Source organism: Mastigoproctus giganteus, chromosome 3, assembly GCF_048544385.1.
Source record: "Mastigoproctus giganteus isolate SK-2022 chromosome 3, ASM4854438v1, whole genome shotgun sequence".
Classification (NCBI taxonomy): Eukaryota; Metazoa; Arthropoda; class Arachnida; order Uropygi; family Thelyphonidae; genus Mastigoproctus; species Mastigoproctus giganteus.
The window spans coordinates 138,428,851-138,445,116 of record NC_143577.1 but is presented as its reverse complement, the minus strand read 5'-3'; the positions used below and the strand labels follow the sequence as shown (position 1 = coordinate 138,445,116).

The following is a 16,266-nucleotide window of genomic DNA, read 5'->3' as shown; positions in this document are numbered from 1 at the left end:
GGGCTCCCTTTTGCACACTGAGCCAATGTACTCCCTGCACCCCCCCCCTCATAGACCCTGTCTCCCATGATACAGAAAGGAGGTGGTAGTTAGACTACCAGATCTTCTAGTTCGGTATAACTTATATCTTGGTTCGATGGTAGGTAGATGGAGACAATTGTTACATGAAAGTTTACTGCAGTGCGTACTGCTATCATTTCTAGATTAGCCTGGAAGGGAATCTGTTCAGTCGGTATGCTGGAATTTACTAAAATTGCTACTCCACCATGTGCTGTGCTGTTTGTAATTCTGTCTTTTCTGTATGTATGGGTTTTAATTGTATTTCGAAGGTTTTATTCAATTTTAATATAACAAATTTAGAACTGTTATCATTATGGTATAGAGTAACTTGATAACGTATATCTCGAATTTGACAGCTAAGGTATAACGTAAAACTATACAGCGGAATACGTATTACTGCATTAGCTGAGTATGGAATTATATAGTCAAGTATAGTATAGTAAATTAATCAGTTAAATTTATTAGCCTAATCCATTTTCAATGTTAATTAATTAAATCGTATTTATACGAACATCATGCCCCAGACTAAAGCAGCAAAGCAACGTGCACAAAGTAGCAGGAGTGCTGTGGCTCGGGAAAGAACAGAAGGGGGCGATTCTCCAATGCATCACAACCTAAAGAAAAGTGCAACTTGTGAAACGTGATCTTTCTGGGACGGGACATGATGCGGATGCGCCATGACATCTTTGTGTGTGGTATATGTAAGCAGTCTGAAAATTAAGTGTCAACTCAACATTGTTATGGACCTTTATGAGAGCTTGAAGGACAGGGCAGATGTCCTCAAAGAACTTAAATTGGGGGACCCATCAAGATCTCAGCTCCCCACATCAAAGCCAGAGCTTGCACTTGATCATCAGGCAACACTGCAGCAACCTTCAGGGCATAATATGCTGGTATCACAGGAGCTAGTTATTGTCAGGGAGACGGAAAATATATTATGCAAAAAAAGAATAGGTGGAATAGGAGCAGGACATGTCTGCCAGGGGGAAAAGATGATGACGTTGTAGAGCAGATATCAACTTTTAAGGGCACAAAGGATCATATTGTTGTACACATTGGCACTAATGACATTAAGAGTACGAGATCTGCGGACTTACTTAACAAGTACTGGTCAGTGTTGATAAAAAGTAGCAAGGTAGGGCTAAATTTGAAAGTGTCTGAAATTCAGCCCAGACACAATAGCAGGGAGTATATGGTGAGAGCCTTTGTCAATAAATTTGGCCCTGGAGAGACTGTGCAAGTCTCATAGGATAGAATTTTTCACAGCATGGCCTGTGCTTGTGAACAAGAGAGACTGGTTATAGAAAGGATGGGATACACTTAAATAGAAAGGTAGCAAGAATATTTGCTGATGCTATCAAGGCAGTGTTAGGTGGGTTGGAAAACTGCTAGTATGGGGGGGGGGCTTCACAGACTAATAGATTAAAGGTAGACACAGGCAGTTGTGAAAAGTGATTCTGGCACTGCTTCTATTGGAATGAGCAGCAGCCTGCAAAGCAAGGTACTCGGGATTTCAAGGACTGCTTGGAATCATCACGGAAAAAAGTAACGACATGGGTTGTGTTAACGTAACTAGGCATAAGAATGGGTGTAAGTATACTTGCATGTACACCAATATTAGAAGTATAGTAAATAAATTTGAAGTGCTAGTCAAGACATCAAAAACGGATATTGTTGAGATATCATAGACATGGTACCACATGGATATAAGCAGTGCAGAATTGAAATTTGGGGAGTACAATGTATACAGAAAGGATAGACAGGACAGGAAGGGAAGAGGGGTTATGCTGTTAGTGAAGAAACACAAAATATAAGGAAGTGCATCTAACTAACATTGGTGGACACTGCAATGTTGAGTCAGAGTGGTGTGACATAAGCACTCAGAGGTATCAGGTATGTTCGTGTCAGACAGCACCTGGGATTTCTCCCATCTCTGCATGTGTTTGCTGTATCGAGGACAGTACACTGTCAAGCCAGAGACTTGAAAGTGTGTGGGCCATGTCTGTGCAGTGTGATGTGTTTTGCCCATTGTTTGTCCGGCTTATTGGCCACCAGGTGCTTTTTTTTGTTGGCTGGTGCAGCATAAGCCACAGGCTTCCTTGCACCATATGGTTAATAATAATAATAATAATAATAATAATAATATGAATTTGGTAATTGGTCTTGACAAGCTGGTATCAATCTGCACAATTCAACTATACCTCCAGAATGGATCTTTTAATTATAGAGCAAATTGAAAGGCACTGTTCTGGCAGGATGCTTATTCTATATTACTTCATATGCAAAACAGGTGCATTTTTGGATTCTTGTGACTTCCTCAACTGAAGTTGCTGACTATGTTTCCATATTAATGGGTTAATGAAGAGGATTGCGGTATATGCAGCTATTATTTATGATACTTTTATTGAAACAATAAATAGCTCCTTCTGCTGCTTACTTGAAGAAGATTAGTATATATGCTGTGACTCCTTGCGTTGCGTTTTACTCTGATCTTACAATGTGACTCCTACTGTCACCTTCTAAAACACAAAGTCATCTGCAATTTTCTGGGGCATAACTTATATTTAAATTATGGAATTTATTTTAGTGACTCCTTGTATCACTTTTTGTTCCTCTATGTGTTTTTTCAGGTAATGTATTTGCTTACCTCCTTAGTGAAGAGGATTATAACATATGCCATGACTTGTGGAGACATTAGCATTAGAAAAGGCACATGATGCAAGAAAGCAAGCTTATATAGTATCAGCCAAAAAAAAAAAAAAAAAAAAAAAAATTCACCCATGCACTTGCTCCAAATGTTTGTCTAGTTCTGCCTTGAATCTGTTTAAGCTATTGACTTCTACGACAGATGGAAGTTTGTTCCAGCAAGCAACCACCTGCTGGCTAAAGACAAACTCCTGCACCTCTATCATACAACTGTCTTTCCTCAATTTGAATTTATGTCCTCTCAGGCAATTATTGTGAGCAAGAAGAAGAAGAATCTCATTAGTATTGAACATGCTCAAACTATTCAAGGCTTTATACACCTCAATCAGTTCACCTCGCAGGTGCCTAGTCTCCAGAGACTCTAATTTGCAAAACTTAAGCCTTTCTTCATAAGAGCAACCCTTTGTTCCATTCACTAATCCTGTTGCCCTTCTCTGCACTCATTCCAGCAGCTCTACATCGTTCTCAAAATGAGGCCTCCAGACCTGTATACTCGAGTACTCAAGGTGTGTCCTGACATGCTTTTGTCTTGACCTAATGGTGAAATAATAATAATTTTGGAACATAAAGAACATAATGGCCGAACAGCAGGAAGGATGCAAATGGCTGAGCAAGGGATGCAAGGAGCAATTAACAATAGATACTGCAGTTATGGAGCAAGCCTACATGAAGTGCTGCAACATGTACACAGCCTACATCGATTACCTCACAGCCTTTGACTCTGTGCCTCATAGCTGGCTAATAGAGGCACTGAACATCTACAAAGTAATTCTGATAGTGACAAACTTTCTAGGAGAAATGATGGTGAAATGGAGTACCACCATTAACGTCGAAAACATCACAACCAGGCCATTCCCCCATCAGGAAAGGAATCTTTCAGGGAGAATCCCTGAGCCCCATTGTGGCACTTAATCCGCTATCCACCATGCTCAACAGTAGTAAGTACCAATATAACCTCAAAGAAGGAAGGAAGAACCTGTACACCATCACCCACTTGATGTACAGCGATGACATCAAGTTCTACGCTTGATGTCATCCCTAAAACGAGAAGCACCTCCAACAACTACTCTAGATCACCAAAGAATTCAGCAATGATATTAGGATGGAATTTGGTCTAGACAAATGCAAGACCCATGAATTGCACAAGGGAAAATTAGTCAACCGAAACTACCAGCTGCAGACTAGTAAAGAGATCGCAGTCATGGCAGAGGGAGAGGCTTACAAATACTTGGGGGATGACGCAGGCTCAGCAGTTAGACCACAAGGAAATTAAGGCTTGCCTGCCTGACCAAAAAATACCATTAGAGACTCAGAAGCCTGCTGAAAGCAAAGCTGAATGGAGGGAACACAGTTAAAGGCACAAACACCTATGCAGTTCCAGTGCTAATATACTCTTTCGGGGTCATAGGTTGACTAACACCGAGCTGGAGGATATCATGAGAAAGACAAGGACAATGATGACCAAGAGCCGCCAACACCACCCGAAATCTGCCGTGGAGAGACTAACATATGCCTGGAAAGAAGGAGGAAGGGGCCCTGATAGACCTCATTGAGCAACAGAAGACAGCGATAGTTAACATGAAGGGTTACTTCCAGAAACAGACAGCAGCACTCCATAAGGAAGATAGACAAGTGGAATACCCCATTCAACCTAAGCGAGGATTCCCCCCCACACCCAATAGGAGGTACAAACGAAGCTGGAAAGATGGGCAGAGAAGACACTCCATGGGAGAAACTACAACTACAATGATGTCCATCAAGATCACATAGATAAAATTGCTTCCAATGCAGGTAGCCAGGATAATACATCAGAAGCTAGTAAGGAAATACCAGTTGGTGAAAGAAAGTGTACCATACTACAAGTACGAACCCCAAGCAGTACTAGAGACTCCAACCCACAAGCTGTACTGGGTCCGCACCATAATAACGGATAGGAAAATCCTGCACAACAGATCAGACATAACCCTTGTGGACAAGAGGGAAAAGGCTATCTATCTGATTGACACAGCAGTACACAGCAGTAAGACTGGCAACCTGCAGAAAACCCATGGGGAAAAAAATCAGGAAGTACACGAGCCTAAGACAGGAGATCAAAGAGATGTGGCATATGCAACAAGTAACGACCATCCTGATCATCGTGTCAACCACAGGTATCGTGCCAAAGACCCTACATAACAACAACCACCCTATGTACTTGGTAGCTAGTTATTTGTTAGTTAGTTATTTGATTTTTAGGAGCATTAGCAACTAAGGCCATATTGCTCCGGGATATGCGGTGGTCATTCCCTGACCTTTCCGCATCATCCATATTTGGTGGTGACGGGCTCGAACCCCGGTCTAATCAAGAAGTGTGTGCTACGCACTGCTGCTCCTTCCCACCTGGCTACGGAGGCGCCACTTGGTAGCAATACCCGTCACAAGGTGGAACCCCCAATCAGGGAGAAATAATATGAGAGCAATAATAATAATAATTGTGCTATATAATTTGTCTTGTGGTTCCTTGCACTGCAGTTTATATTTCTGACTTTAATTCTGATATGTCATGCGATTTGTTGTCTGAATATGTGATATGTTGATTGAGAACCACTAATTGAATTCTATTGGCTTGTTTTAAGACCTCGCAATTTTTGATCATTTGTATATAATATGTATATATGCAATACAGTCAGTCCTCGTATAACACGTGTTTACACTACACAAATTCGATCATACACGATTTATAAATAGGGGAACGATATCTTATATAACACAAACCGAATTCGCTTATGCACGATTCGCCTTTGTGTTTACAAGAAATGGCAGTCGAACGCAGAATCACCCCAACCGAACGCAACACAATAGGAATGAGAAGGTTCTGAAAATGTATTTGTGTTTTATATCAGTGAAGGGGAAACACATTTCACCATAATAACGTAAAAACCAACACAATTCCAGTTATCGGTATATTGGCAAATGCAATTAGATCGAGTTTACTACCAGTTTATAACAGATTCCACTAGCAGAAATGCAACTGGAAATTGTTTTTATTGTTTTATGGTAGTAACCCCTAGAAATGTGAGGTGTTAATAGTGTATCTCAGCCTTTACGGTGTTGTTTATTCAGTTGCTACACACGCGGAGCTTTGTTTATGTGTATCAAGCGTGCCTCCTCATTTTGTAATTGTGCTTTATTCCCTAAAAATGAGTAAAATACTTAAAAGGTGTGAAAAGGAAGTGTCCTGGTGAAGATACTGCAGATTCAGAGAGAAAAAGAAAAGCAATATCGATGAACAGAGGTGGACTGGGTCAAAAATTCTTACCCGGGAAAATTTATAGTGGCCTCATACTCTGGTTTATGGCCAAAATCACACCGGCCTCTGGCTCACTGGGGTTTCCCCGGTAAGGCTTATGGCCAGTCCGCCTCTGTCGATAGAGGAAAAATATGAAATTGTGAAATGCTTTGAGCGAAATGAAAGACCATGTGATATTGCACGTGCTACAGACCTAAATGAGGCAACACCGAGAATTAGAAAGAATGTGGAGAAAATAAAAACAACTTTCATAGCAGGAACAACTCAAAGTGCAATTAAAATCCATTAGATTAAGACACAAAGAATTGGAAGAGATGGAATGCCTGTCATCTGTTTGGATAGAAAATCAAACAAAAAACAAGTTTGCATACGATAGAAGTAAAAGCAGTAGCAATATTTTATTACGTAATAGTCGTAATAAAATGCGTAAGTATTTTAATATGACTATTTATTGTGTTTGGTAAGGTTTTGGTTACAAATGTGTGTTCAATCTTGGGTGGTCGGCACCTAACCCCATTTTTCCCATAGGGCCTGTTGTTTATATTGTATGATTTTGCATTGCACGAGTGTTTCTAGGAACGCAACTATCGTGCTATACGAGGACTGACTGTATGTATACTGGAGTTGCTCGTTTCTGGGTAAGGGCTGCTTTTTAATAAAAATGTGAAAAAAAATAATAAATAATAAAATTTTGAAACTTAAAAGATGTTGTTTCCAGAATAAAAAGAGCATAGGGATAGAGCTAAAACACATTTCTTTCAAAAAAAAAAAAACACAAAGAAAGCTTCATTCAAAGCCATACAGAAATCCATTAACCCTGCCAGTTGTGAGGGTACCATGACAAGCACAACTGTATGTTATATGTTATGTTGCAATTTTGAGGAAGAATCCATAGAAGTTGCAACTCATAAAAGGAGTTAGCTTTAACTGGGAACAGATGCGGGGGGGGGGGGGGGGGGGGGAAGAAATGTACAATGTTGGTTTCATTACTAACCAAGAAGCTAGAATGGCAACAGTTAAGTAAGTAAGTATAATTAAAATATAATCAAAACTTACATTAAATATAGATTACACACATCTTTAATAAACTCAAATAAAGTTTACCACATAACTTAAAAAATCATAACTTAAAAAATTCTTACCGCAACAAAATCATATATACAATCTGGTACACCTTCCAGATCAAAATCTACAATGTGAAGTTCTACACGATATCCAGGTAGAAGAGAAATACTCCAGATGCATGATATTCCAAGTGGATAACCATGAGGGTAGTTTGGAGATGTGAAATACCCATAGGGTTTACGAAACTCTCCTCCACAACCTAATAATTGAAAATGTTTTAGATAAAATTTATTGAATGAAGGACTACACTTAATATAAAATAAGTTCAAAGAGTAATATTATATAAAATATAATTTGTGTGAATCAGTACACATTACAGTAAACCCCTGCTATTCACAGGGGTTACGTTCCTGAGAAATGTCGCGAATACCGAAATCGCGAATACTGAGTTATGGCTCCAATAGTAATAAAGGGGTTCCATTCCAAAGTATGAAATATATAAGAAAAACTAGTCTAAAATTTTGTCTATGTATGTATTACATGTACATAGACAGTACATAGTGAAATGCAAGCATATGGCTTCGAAATGAAAATAAGAAACAATTTAACATTAAATGTAATATTTATTAGAAATTTCAAACAAATCTTTCAAACCAGCACCTTTGCTAGCAAAAAAACTTATCCCGCCAGTGCTATCAACAATTTCGCTAAAGTTTTGATAAAGGAGTTTGCCTTTTCACGAATGATGAGTGAACTTAACGGAATTTTATTTTGAGTTCGGTCTTCTATCCACAGATTTAAAGCCTTTTCCATTTTTTCTAATTTAACATCACGAGTTACAGAGCAAATTTTTGAAGCAATTAGCGCATTTTCACGGATATTACGGCGGATTTTTTCTTCCGATTTCTTGATTGATCGTACCGTTGACTCATTGATTTTATAATGTTTTGCCACTGAAGAGACACTTTCACCATTAGAAATTTTGCTAATAACACAATTTTATTCGCTAATGTCATCGCTTTCTTTGATATTTTCACATTTCCCTTGTTATTCGTAGCCATATTTTTGTACAGGTAAAAAAGAACCTGTCCACAATAAAGACACTTTCTTCCGTTAACACACTCGAAAAAGTCTGTTTTACACTGCAAAACAGTAGATTTATCACTTATGTAAGCATATCAATTTATAAATTGATAAATTTATTCAATTTATAAGCATATAAATTAAAAGCAAACGATCAAACCTTCCATGACAAGCTGTTGTTGTTATTTGGTTTTTAGGAGCATTAGCAACTAAGGCCATATTGCTCCGGGAATATGTGGTGCTCATTCTCTGACCTTTCCGCATCCTCCGTATTTGGTGGTGACGGGCTCGAACCCCGGTCTAATCAAGAAGCATGTGCTATGCACTGCTGCTCCTTCCCACCTGGCTACAGAGGTGCCTCCATGACAAGCGCATTACACATACTGAACAAGGATTAGCGAGAAACATCCACGCTCGCGATTTTGTCACCCCACCCACTGAACGCTGTTTTGACCAGGAAAGATAATTTTAGCCACGCCCATGTTTTTTTATGGTGGAAAATATTCACGGCGCTTTAAAATTCACATTTTTTTAAGTTTCATTTTATATTAAATCAGCGATCGCGAATACAGATACTGCGAATAGCGGGGGTTTACTGTATTATGAAAAGAAGAACACTTTATAGTTTTTGTTACATTATACTGTATACTGATACAGGTACTGAGTTTTGTTACATGTACTTTGATTTGCATCACATACTTGAATTTCAGGAAAGCTTTTGACACTGTTACACATGGAAGACTACTGTACAAATTAGAGCAGTATGGTATTAAGGGTAAGTTGCTACAATGGATAAAAGGGTGGTTGATTGAGAAAAGGCAGAGGGTGGTAATTGATGGACACTGCTCTTCATGGACTAATGTTATTAGTGGAGTCCTACAGGGTTTGGTTTTGAGCCGACTGTTGTTTTGTATATTTATCAATGATACTGATAAAGGTATATCAGGCTTAATGGCGAAGTTTGCAGATGATACAAAGGTTGGCAGGGTTGTTAATGACAGTAATGGCAGTGTGCTATTGCAACAGGATCTGGATAATTTGGGCAGAAATGATAAGTGCCAACTGAAGTTTAACATTGACAAATGCAAAGTACTGCATATGGATAGAAATAACCCCAGAAAAACATACTGTGTGATACTACACTTAGGGTGGTAGAAGATGAAAAAGATCTGGGAGAAATTGTGCAGTCAGGTATGAAGTTTTCTGAGAAATGCAGACAGGCTAACAGAGCAGGTCATGGCGCATTGTCAATGATATACAGGAATTTTGTGAGAAGGGACGGGGGGGGGGGTGATTATCCCCTTGTATACAGCAATGGTCAGGCCACACCTTGAGTACTGCATACAGGTCTGGAAGCCCCATTTGAGGAAGGATGTAGAGGTGCTAGAATGAGTAAGAGAAGGGCAACAAGACTGGTGAAGGGAACAAAGGGGGTGCTCTTACGAAGAAAGGCTTAAGTTCTGCAAATTGCAGCTTCTGGAGACTAGGCACCTGTGAGGCAATCTGATTAAGGTGCATAAGGCCTTGAATGGACTGAGTGGGCTTAATGCTGATGGGATTCTTCCTCTTGCTCAGATTACAAACCTGAGGGGGGGGCATAGATTCAAACTGAGGAAAGACAGTTGTAGAATAAATGTGCAAAAGTTTGCCTTTAGCCAGTGGGTAGCTGATTGCTGGAACAAACTTCCATGTGTTGTTGCGGAAGTTGATAGCTTAAATAAATTCAAGGCAGAAATAGACAAATATTTGGAATGAATGGGTCAGTGAATTGGGAAAGTGTTTTTTTAGCCGATGCTGTATAAGCTTGCTTTCTTGCATCATGTGCCTCTACTAATGCTAATGCTAATTTACCTACCACAACACCAGACACCACATATCCCACACTCAATCTGTTTCTCAAAAGCGGCCCTTCAAAGTGCACAGTCAAGATAGGTTATCCTCTAGAAAACTAAAATCACAAATTGGTGGTGGTTTCTCCTTCATCGGAGCCTTTCTCTTGTGGCTATTCTTGCCTTGTGTTGTTTGGCATTATATGGATATGAAACTGGCTGATCTGTAAAATTTCTATTCTTCGTTTCCTTAATTGGATTATTGTTTTAAATCTTCTGATTTCAGTGTTTGCACAAATCATGTCAGTGAAATTATTCCTGTGGCATTGAAATCCTTTATTCCTGTGGCAGTGAAATCCTTTATTCCACACAGCATCTTAATAGCTTATCCTTTATCTAAACTGTGATTTTCTATTAAATATGCTGAGACCATACAAAAAAAAGTTGCATATTCCAACTGGTTTGCATTGAAATATCTAGATTAATTTTTTGCCACAACTCAACCCAACTGTAAAACAAATATTAATCAATTCAAAATCAAATTTGAACAGGCTAAGAGTAGAAAGCTAGGATCGTCACAACTGTAAAGCAGTTATTAAACAATCTAAACTAGATTTTGATCAAGATAAAATTTGTCAAAAAAGTAGTTGAGCCTTCCGGTCTTTCCCCAGAGCTCTTGACTGCAACTATTTTACTCCAAATTCTGTTAAAACCTATTGTTTTTATTAACTGTCAGCTAAAGATAAAGCCAACTTACTAGCATACTACTTTTATTTATTGTAACTCTTGTATTCACAATCTAGGTAAACCAGCTACTTATAACTCCCAGTACACTCCAATCAATTCCTCCTGTGGAATTCTGTCAATAGGAAGTCAAAAGAATTTTGAGCAATCTTGAAGCAAAGTTCCAGAACTTAATAGTATTTCTCCACTATGAAATAAGATAAGTGTAAATCCAGTAAATATCTTTAATTATTTACACAATTAAATTGTGTAAATAATTAAAGATACAATTATGTCTCTTCTTCAACAGAGTTTGAACTTAACGGATACAGTTATGCGTGCAGTGAGGTGTGTGAAGGCACGTTATTCAGTCATTAAACTGGCATTCATTGTTGTTGCAGGGACATGCGCAGTTCTTCTCCAGCGCTTGTCGAGGAATAAAACGGTTGTCTCCAAGATGGGGTGCAGTCTCATGCCCTTGCAGCGGTTCATGGCTCTCGAATTGCTCAATATATTGAATGACTCCAACCATAGGCGGTGGTGAAAGTGCCTGGAGTGGTCTATTTCGTAGTCTCGTTTGGGATTGAGGTCATGGTGGGTAGCCCAGAAGTGCTCTGCGATTACGGACTGGTCGGTCTCAGCAAGGCGGTCTTGAAGACGTCTCGAATTCTCTCCTACGTAGCAGCTGTCACAGTCTCTACAGGTTATGCAATATATTACACTGCTGCATAAGAGAGGGGTGACAGGGGTCTTTATGCTGGAGACTAGAGAATGTAAGCTTTTACAGGGCAACTGTACACATTTTATGTGGTATTCCCTGAGGATTTTAGAGATCCGACCTGACATGCCTGGATAGTAGGGAACGTAGGCGGTAGGTATATTGTCCTGGGTTGGTGCTGTCGGGTGGAATGTGAGCTCTTGTGCTTGCAATAGGCTTGTCTAGTACGTGTGTTGGGTAGCCACAATTGATTAAGTCTGTCCTCACATGAGAAATCTCGCTGCGCCTAGCTGGATCTGTGCTGGAATGGCTCCAAGCTCTGGAGAATAGAGTGTGGGCAGTGCTGTTGAGATGACTGGGGGCATGGCCATATCTGTAGTTTGTAAATTGCCTGCACCACATAGGTTTACGGTACTGGGGTTTCCAGGTGTGGGCCCACACGTTTTTCTAGGACATCCAGGAACAGGAGTGATCCATTAACTTCTAACTCTAGAGTGAACTGGATGAACCCAGACAGGGAATTGAGATATTCTAGTAGGATTGAGATATTCAGGGCGCTGAATCTCTTGAAAAGTTACAGCTGTCAGTTACAGGCTCCGCAAAAACGATAAGTGTTTGCCTTTTATTTACATGATTGTTATTTTATATTGTACTTAATACGTAGTCATAAGTTATAGTTACGCTGGTTATTTTTTATTTTTAATTTAGATAAAGAGTTTTTGTGGATTTTACTTACGATAGGTAAAACCGTTATTTCGTTCCATTTTTGTAGCCATTGTTTTTGGATATAGTGGTAGGGAATTCAAATTTATTAATTGACGTAGCTAGGTAGCTCTAACGCATAATTATATAGTAATACGCTTCACTGTTTCTATTCAAATACTATTGATATTTAATTTATTGATTTTATTAATTTAAACTACCATGCCCCAGACTAGAGCAGCAAAGCAACGGGCACAAAGTGGCAGGAGTGCTGTGACTCGGGGGAGAACTGAGGGGGGCAATTCTCCAACGCATCACAGCCTAAAAAAATGTGCAACTTGTGAAATGTTTGCCGAACTCTCTGGAACGGAACATGATATTGCCATGGGGGATGTCTTTGTGTGTGCGCGATGTAAGGAGTGTAAGGAAATCAGGTGACAACTCAGCGTTCTTATGGGCCTATATGAGAGTTTGAAGGACAGGGTGGATGCCCTCAAAAGATCTAAATTGAGGGGCCCATCAGGCTCTCAGCTGCCCACATCAACGCCAGAGCTTGCACTTGGTCATCACGCAACACAGCGGCAACCCCTAAGGCAGAATGCGCTGGTCCCAAAGGAACTAGTTGTTATAGGTGACTCTATTGTCAGGGAAACGGGGAACATGCTTTGTAAAAAAGATAGGTGGAACAGGACCAGGGTATGTCTACCAGGGGCAAAGGTTGATGACGTTGTAGAGCGGATATCATCTTTTCAGGGCACAAAAGGTGATATAGTTGTACACGTTGGCACTAATGATATTAAGAGTAGGAGACCAGCGGAATTACTCAACAAGTACAGGTCACTGTTGAAAAAAAGCCGTGAAATAGGGTTGAATTTGAAAGTGTCTGCAATTCTGCCCAGACACGATAGGAGGGAGTACATAATGAGAACCTTGTCGATCAATTCGGCCCTGGAAAGATTGTGCAAGGCTCAAGGGGTAGAATTTTTTTCAGCCTGGACTGTACTTGTTAACAGGAGAGATTGCTTCTACAGGGATGGGATACACTTAAATAGAAAGGGTGCAAGAATATTTGCTGATGCTATCGAGGCAGTGTTAGGTGGGTCGGAAAACTGCTAGTTTGGGGGGATACAAAGACTAATAGTTTAACAGTAACCGCAGGCAGAGGTGAAGGTGATTCTTGCACAACTTCTATTAGAATAAGAAGCGACCTGGAGCGAGGGGTGTTGGGGGTTTCAGGGACGGATGGCAGTCATCATTGAATAGTTGGGTATATGGGATGTGTTAGGGTAACAAGGAATAGGCATAGGAGCATGTATGCTTGCATGTATACCAATGCTAGAAGTATACTAAATAAATCTGATGAATTTGAAGTGTTGGTCAAGACATCAAAGGCGGATATTGTTGGGATAGCAGAGACATGGTGTCACAAAGATATAAGGAATGCAGAACTGGAATTTGGGGAGTACAATGTGTACAGAAAGGACAGACAGGACAGAAAGGGAGGGGGTGTTATGCTGTTAATTAAGAAAAACATAAAATCAAAGGAAGTGCACCCAGTTAATATAGATGAACAGTGCTCTGTTGAGTCAGTTTGGTGTGAGATAAGCACTGCGAAAGGAAAAATAAGAGTAGGAGTGTGTTATAGGCCTAATGACTTGAATGAGTACAATGAACAATTGTACAGAGAAATAGAGTGGGCCAGTAAATCTGAATGTCTTATAATGGGGGATTTTAACTTCCCAGATACTGACTGGAACTTGTGGGTTGGTCACTCACACACTAGTCAGACTTTTGTGGATTTATTGGATGATTGTTTTCTGCAGCAGCATGTTCGAGAGGCAACCAGAGAAAGTAACACTCTTGATCTGGTTATCAGCAGAGATCATTCATGTATTAAGAATTTGCAGATAAAGGAACCACTAGGTGGCAGTGATCACAGTGTGCTGAAGTGGGATTTACTCAAAGAGGTAACTACCGTCAGGGGTAAAGGAAAGGGGAGTACGGTGGTCTCAGACAGTTTTTAAGTTCTGTACAGTGGGATCAACTGACGATGTTACAAACAGTAAATTCTAAGTGGGAAGCATTCAAAGAATTAATCGTGGAAGCTACTAGACTTTATATACCGATTAAGAAATATCGTTCAAGGTTTAGGCCTAAATGGTTATCAAATGAACTAATGAGACTCGTGACAGAGAAGAAAAATGCATGGGATGCATATAAATTATCAGGTGACGCAGAAGCCTGTGGCAGATATAAGCTAGTCTGTAATCAGGTCACAAAGGAGATTCGGCAGGCGAAGGCGGATTACGAGAAATCTTTGGCAAAAGATGCTAAGAAAAACAGCAAGGATTTCTTTACTTATATAAACTCTAAAAGGAAGGGGCTGAATATGATTGGTCCACTTGACATCGATGGTTCGACTGTTGATGATCCTGCTCTGATAGCAAACAAACTGAATGAGTATTTTGCATCTACATTCACACGTGAGGAATTATTACAATTTGAAAATGAAAGAAGGTTATCAAATTGTAGCAGTGTGCTTAATGATTTTGTAATAACTGAGAGCAAAGTGGAGGAGAATGAAGTTAAACACAAGAAAGGCACCTGGGGTGGATGGGATCTATCCAGTTATTTTAAAGGAGGCGGCAAAGCAACTAAGCAAACCCTTAGCCATAATTATGAGAGCATCCTTGGACTCAGGGGAGGTTCCCACGGACTGGAGATGTGCAAATGTGTCCCCAATTCACAATGGTGGATCGAAGGGTGACACGAGTAATTACAGACCAGTTAGTTTAACTTCTGTTCCGGGTAAAATAATGGAGTCGCTGGTTAAAGATGCATTGCAGGATCATCTAGACAAGACTGCAGCAATAATTCAAACACAGCATGTGTTTGTTAAGGGAAAGTCTTGTCTGACAAATTTGATTGGTTATTATGATGTGGTCACAAAGGAACTGGATGCAAAAAATAATTTTGATATCATATACTTGGATTTCAGGAAAGCTTTTGACACTGTTGCGCATGAAAGACTACTGTACAAATTGGAGCAGAATGGTATTAAGGGTAAGTTGCTACAATGGATAAAAGGATGGTTAAGTGGGAGAAGACAGAGGGTGGTAATCAATGGGTGCTGCTCTTCGTGGACAAATGTTATTTGTGGAGTCCCACAGGGTTCGGTGTTGGGTCCACTGTTGTTTTGTGTATTTATCAATGATATTGATGAAGGTATATCAGGCTTAATGTCGAAGTTTGCAGATGACACAAAGGTTGGCAGGGTTGTTAATGACAGTAATGGCAGTGTGCTACTGCAACAGGATCTAGATAATTTGGGCAGATGGGCTAAGAAGTGGCAACTGAAGTTCAACCTTGACAAATGCAAAGTACTGCATATGGGTAGAAGTAACCCCAGAGACACGTACCAACTGTGTGGTACTACACTTAAGGTGGTAGAAAATGAAAAAGACCTGGGAGTAATTGTGCAGTCAGATATGAAGTTTTCTGACAGTGCAGACAGGCTGCTAGGGCGGGTCATGCGGTTTTGTCAATGATATATAGGAATTTTGCTAGCAGGGAAAAGGAGGTGATTGTCCCTCTGTATAAGGCAATGGTCAGGCCATGCCTTGAGTACTGCGTACAGGTCTGGAGGCCTCATTTTAGGAAGGATGTAGATTTGCTTGAGCGTGTACAGAGAAGAGCAACACGATTGGTGAGGGGAATGAAGGGATTCTCTTATCAAGAGAGGCTTAGGTTCTGCAAATTGCAGTGGCTGGAGACTAGGCACCTGCGCGGTGATCTGATTGAGGTCTATAAGGCCTTGAATGGGTTGAGCACGCTGAATTCTGATGGGATCCTTCCACTTGTTCAGATTACCAACCTACGGGGACATAAGTTCAAATTAAAAAAGGACAGATGTAGAATAGATGTGCGGAAATTTGCCTTTAGCCAGCGGGTGGTTAATTGCTGGAACAAACTTCCATCTGTCGTTGTGGAAGTTGATAGGTTAAATAAATTTAAGGAGGAACTGGACAGGCATTTGGAGGGAATGGTGTGATTTTTTTTTTTTTTTTTTGGCTGATGCTGCATAAGCTCCT

The 16,266-nt window shown here is 40.1% G+C and overlaps 1 protein-coding gene across 1 annotated transcript in view; it reads right to left on the bottom strand.

Moving 5' to 3' along the window:
- The window catches only part of LOC150088287 (cubilin-like), a 1,623,406-nt gene that overhangs the window by 1,272,600 nt on the left and 334,540 nt on the right, over nt 1-16,266 (bottom strand). Inside the window, exon 10 of the mRNA XM_090370104.1 lies at nt 7,198-7,379. Coding sequence (XP_090226230.1) covers nt 7,198-7,379 — 182 coding nt within the window. The remainder of the gene's footprint in view (nt 1-7,197; nt 7,380-16,266) is intronic.